Source organism: Enhydra lutris, unplaced genomic scaffold, assembly GCF_002288905.1.
Source record: "Enhydra lutris kenyoni isolate GAN:26980312 unplaced genomic scaffold, ASM228890v2 scaffoldscaffold34, whole genome shotgun sequence".
NCBI lineage: Eukaryota > Metazoa > Chordata > Mammalia > Carnivora > Mustelidae > Enhydra > Enhydra lutris.
The window spans coordinates 9,801,894-9,807,650 of NW_019154118.1; the positions used below are offsets into that span (position 1 = coordinate 9,801,894).

General features: G+C 48.4%; 1 protein-coding gene across 2 annotated transcripts in view; it reads left to right on the forward strand.

Annotated features, from left to right (window-relative positions):
* Positions 1-5,757, forward strand: part of LOC111153863 (transmembrane protein 218) — a 15,650-nt gene extending 9,893 nt beyond the window's left edge. For both annotated transcript variants that reach the window (XM_022513134.1, XM_022513135.1), the window contains exons 2-4: positions 483-592; positions 1,453-1,555; positions 5,015-5,757. In XM_022513134.1, coding sequence (XP_022368842.1) covers positions 483-592; positions 1,453-1,555; positions 5,015-5,149 — 348 coding nt within the window. In that variant the 3' untranslated portion in view covers positions 5,150-5,757. The remainder of the gene's footprint in view (positions 1-482; positions 593-1,452; positions 1,556-5,014) is intronic.

A 5,757-nucleotide genomic window follows, 5' to 3' on the forward strand; every position in this document is an offset into this window, starting at 1 on the left:
CTCCCTCCCTCCCTCCCTCCCTTCCTAAGATTTTATTCATTTATCTGTCAGAGAAATAGCAAGGGAGCACAAGCAGGGGGAGCAGCAGACAGAGGGAGAAGCAGACTTCTCACTGAGCAAGGAGCCCAATGCGGGGCTTGATCCCAGGACCCTGGGATCAATTCCTGAGCTGAAGGCAGATGCTTAACTGACTGAGCCACCCAGGCATCCCAGGGTTTCAGTTTTCTAATTCCTCTGAAGGGACTGGACTTCCCCCAGAGATCTGTACCAATTAATCCTCCCATCACGTCAGTCATCAGAAGTTCGTCAGACTGAGTTCAGACTTTCTGTATTTGCATTTGTCTGAACACCCTCACGCACACGGGGAGTGGGAGGAAGACAGGCAGAACTGGCGCAGGGGGTGTGCGGGGTGCATGGTGCCCAGGGGGTGGGGGCGCCGGGGCTGAGCAGGGTGTAGTGCTCATACTTCTTCTCCCCCACAGATGGCTGGCACCGTGCTGGGGGTGGGGGCCGGCGTGTTCCTCTTGGCCCTCCTCTGGGTACTGGTGCTGCTGCTGTGTGTGCTGTTATCCAGAGCCTCCGGGATAGCCAGGTAAGGCCTTCTCTCCAGCAGGGAGTCCAAGGTAAAAGCAATTAGAAGTGAAATCGCTGATGCTCGTGAAACTGTTAGAATCCAGAAGATCATTTTTGTAATTACTGGCAGTTTGAATGAGTTGCATTTTAACCTGTTATCATAAGCACTGACTACATTATTTATGCTCTGACGCAGAGGTGAGAGGAGAAAGGAAGTGGTGTTTTCTAGCTCTCACTGTGGAGGCGATGGGGGGGACAGAAGAGACAAAAAGGAAATCCGCATTCGCTGCCTGTTGAACTTCTTGGGAGGGTGTATGTATGTGTGTTTCTGAACTGTTCCGACTTAGGGCACTTGCCTGGTCCAGTCCCTAAGGCTCTGACTTGGGCGTGGGGACACTGCAGACGTGCTGATGGCTTAGGCTGGCTCTCTCTAGGACACTTGCCTCAGCACACTGACCCTGACCACACTGCAGAGCTGTGCTGTGGCCAGACTGTGTTGGGATGAAGCGGCGAGCTGTGTGACTTACCAGTCTTCCAGCTAAAGACAGAGAATTTGAGAAGAGGGAAGGGCTGCTTTGATTGTTCATGATTACGAGCACACAGAGGCAAAATGAAAAGTACCCATTCCCATTCTTAGGATTTTGGGATTACCAGGCATCAGCAGGAATGCATCCAGTTGGGGACCTGTCCAGGAAGAAGGGCTCTGGGCTGAAGAGGAGAGATTTCTAAATTCTCCGGACAGCGTGGGCAGCAGGGCTCTGGGCCTTGTTAAGAGACTGAAACTTAGAATATTGGCTCCAGGGAAAAGCTGCTCCAGACCTAACTGAAGAGAGAGGAATCTGTAAACCATGCTCGTAACATTCTGTCTTTGGACCCCAGGTTCTCTGTCGTTTTCGTGTTCCTCGGTGCTCTGATCGTCACGTCGGTTCTGCTGCTCTTCCCCCGAGCTGGTGAAGTCCCAGCCCCTGAGGTCGAAATGAAGGTACAGCTACTGGCTTTATTTCGCCTCCTGAGTCATAACTCTTGTCTCCCTTGATCTACACCTCCATCTTGCCCTGAGCTGTTCCCCCTATGACAGGCTGGCTGAAATGTGTTAGAAGCGTAAAGTTAACACGAGAGTGGGGATAGCTCGGAGGGAGTTTTACATTCCCCTGTCCTTTCAGCCGGGACAAAAATCTCACTGTGACTCACACGTGCCAGACCACGTGCCGGTTATTTGCCTGATTCGACGCCCGCTGGGCATCCAGCTGCACGAGCGGTGTGTCTGAGAGCCACCTGACACTGTGGGGCTGGAGAAGAGAAAATGAGTTCACAATAGGAACAGGGCCTAGCCCTGAAGTGCAAGTGTCCCCATCCCGGTAGTCCGGGTGCAGAAACCCAGATCCTGGCCAAAGTGTATGCGGTGCCTTGGGTGTGCTGAGCGGTGTGCTCGCCTATCTCCATGTGTTCAATCCCTCCACCTGTGCTCTGACGGGACAACTCTCCATAGAGAAGGTAGGTGGGGAGAGAGCATTTCTGTGGAAAGCAGAGGTTGTGGAGACAGCTGAATGCGGTACTGACCACCGTCTGGGGTATCAGCTGGCCTGCGTTCCTGGAACCCCATCAACCCACACCCACCTTTCTAGAGGGACAGTTACCACCTCCGTCAGAGTCCTTTTGGAGACCTCGCCTGTCTGTTTCACTCCTGCCTGGGGCACTTCTTATCTCCCATTACTCCTTCTAGCAGTTTCTTTCCTCTCAACTTCCCATTTGCATTTTTTAAAGTGTAATGATGACATTAACTCACTTTTTTGTGGGGGGAGAAGGAGATGGGGAAGGGGAAGAGGGAGAGGGAGAGAGAAAGATCTTAAGCAGACTCCCCACTGAGCTCAGAGCCTGCTACAGAGCTCAGTCCCACAACTCTGAGATGACCTGAGCCGAAATCAAGAGTTGGACGCTCAACTGACCGAGCCACCCAGGTGCCCCATCTAACATTTTCAAGGGATTTCTGTGTGTGAGGTTGTTTGCTAAGCACCTTGTTTGCATTATCTCACTTAAACCTAAGATAACCCTAAATTGTATAAAGTAGGTGCTATTATTATCCCCAATTTATAGGTAAGGACACCAAGGGTATAAGAGGTTAAGTAACTTGCCCAGGGTCATATATGTATGGGAAGAGTCAGAGCAAGGATTCAAGCTGAGGTCTGTCTGCAAAACCTTCACTGTTGGGGACTCATCAGAATTTTGGGGGCCATCACGGAGAGTTCATGGGTGAGCATTGACAGTAGACCACAGTGCACAGGATTATACAACTTCCTGACTAAAATTGGCACACGTTTCTAATTCTATCTACAACTAATCATGGCAAAAGGGAGGAATTTCGTTCTGAAAAGTCCATGGGACATTATACCACACACGTAAGGAATCATTTCCATACGTGTCAGGGATTTTGGTCAGCATTTGAAAACCACTCTGTTGGTGCAAATACCAAGTGTGGGGGCCAGGAATAGACTCCCGCCTCCGTTTCCCTGTAGGAGAGGGGGCGGGTGAGGAAGGGCCATATCTCTGGATGGCTGTGGATGTGAATATTGGAAGAAGGCACAGAGAACACACTGTTTTGAATTCAGTCTCTCTATCCTCTGTCCTATGAGTTGCAGACCCAGAAGAGAAGAAGGAGGTTTGAGCAAAATATGTCCATCAGCGAGGCCAACAGAATTGGTGTTTTCATTTTCAGGGTTTGAGCACTGGCCCCTGCAGCAGCCTGGCTCGATACTGTATCAATAATACATGACCTGGGCCTTCTGCACCCAAGGCCTGCTAATTGGCTAATTAAAAAGTGAAACGTGTCAAACGAGCAAACATGTAGCCCGTGAGAGACTTGTTCGGTACTGGAGCCAAGGTCAAGTTATGTTAAAGCTGTTTTATCAAACTGACCTTTGTTGTAAGTTGGCTGTTGGGGTAATCTCTGGAGCAGCCCTTTTCTTCTTGGTATCTTGGGATCTCGGTGATCAGAGCAGTGCGAGGACTTGGAAGGTCCTCTGTGTCACACCATTGTATTAGCTTCCTGTTGCCACTGTAACAAATCACCACCGACTTCGTGGCTTACAACACAGACAGACTATCTTACAGTTCTGTGAGTTAGGAGTCCAAACGCAGTCGCCCTAGGCTAGAGTCAGGGGTTGGCAGGGCTGTCTTCCTTCCTGGAGGTTCTGGGGAAGAATTTGTTTCTTTGTCCGCCCAGCTTCTAGAGGCCACCCTTGGCTAGCAGCCCCTATGCTCCATCCTCAGAGCCAGCAAGGTAACATCTCGCCGACTCTACTTGCATCTTTCCCTCTCTTTCTTTGACCTTCTCTTCTGCCTCCCTCTTCCAGGTTTAAGGACCCTTGTGATTACACCAGGCCCACCTGGATTGGAGAATCCAGGCTAATCTCCCTATTTTAAAGGTCATCCAATTAGCAACCTTAATTCCACTGACAACCCTATTTCTCCTTTGCCATGTAATCTAACATAGTCACCATTTCTGGAGATTAGGATGTGGACATTTGGGGGCCATTATTCTGTCTACCACAATCGCCTCTCAGATATTTTTGGTTCTTTTCCCTTTGGGAAGCTGTGCAGTCACCCCATCACTTGGTTTGTGTTCCTGCTCCATTAGGTCCATTAGATTAATTTGCTTTTTCCTGCCCTGATTTAAGCACCACCATTTGGATCTGGGGAGAGTAGAGCTCTGGCAGCGGACAGTAGACAAGTGGGCAGAGCCAATTCTAAGTGTAGGTTTTGTCAGCAAAAACCAGCAGCTTTGGGGCTTCAAGTATGATCGGTTGCCAGGCAGCCAGCTGGATGGTTTGGGGCTCGTTATCTATCCTCTCAACATTTTAATATCTCAGGCAAATGGCCATTTAGCCCAAGCCTTGGAGTGCTGGATTATGAATGTTAGGGTCCAGGACTCTTGTGATGACAGTTCTAAAGAATCACCTTTCCATTTTAAAAAGGAACCCTCCAGAATCGGCAGTGGGTTGATGATTTGGGGGCTTGATCTTGGATATGTGGGGGTTATTATACTATCATCTTTTTATATGCATTTAAAATTCTCTGTAACAAAAAATTTAACAACAAAAACGAGCTTTTCTAAGACCAAGCAAGCAAGCTTCTCATGAACTCTTTTAGATAACTGATTTCAGAACATAAAAGAGCTCATCCAAGGTCTTCACAGTGTTCGTGAACCTCCTCTTAAATTGAGCCATATTTTTCCCTGTACTTCATTAATCTTGTCTTTTTCTTGTGTTTCTGGCTCAGAGAGTTAAGGTTCTTTCCTAACGGTTTACAGAGGAGACTCAGAGCAGAATGTTACTGGAAGTCACAAATGCAAACAGACACTGGGCTCACTCATCAAAGGTTTCAGATGAACACAAGCAGGGCGCTGGAGTGACCATAATTTCATTTTTGATGTTTCTCTCCACAGATTGTGGATTCTTTTTTCATTGGCCGCTATGTCCTACTGGCTTTCCTCACTGCTGTCTTCCTTGGAGGCCTCTTTTTGGTTCTCATTCATCATGTCCTAGAGCCAATCTACGCCAAACCACTGCGGTCCTACTGAGCACTGTACAGGAAAACCAGGACCCTGTTCTGTCCTTCACATTTGATGTCACCGGTGAGCAGAAAGGTACTGTTCAGAGCCTTGTTTGGACAGCCGTCATGCCTTAAGGTCAGAGAAATATCCATGCACAACTAGGACAAATCCCTTGAATCCTGGCTTCCAGAAATGGGGTTGCAAAATTGGCCCTGCAGAGATGATTCCCACCATCTTCAGAGGGACGTTGCGGTCTTCTTCACACTCGTTCTCGGGTTTTCTATCTGTTTTGAAAGGGAAGAAGTAACAGGGATCTACTTCCAGTAGAGTTTCAACCAAGACATCAGTAAGTGGATAGGGGAAAAGGAGCACTTTGGCTTCTACTGTCCACGAGACGGAAGAATCTCATCTTTTTGATAATACCCAAGATTCTTAGTTACAAGGGTGGGATCATTTGGAAAGGAAAGGCACTCGAAGTTCAAAAGCTTATTTTAATGTGATGAGTTGGAAGACTTACCCAGGTGTTGGTTGTTGACCGTGTGCATATGGCGCCACAGAACCTGTACAGGCAACAGGTATACCTTCCCTCTGCTCTAGTAAAGCAATAAACAACCAAAGGACTGGTTTTCACTTCA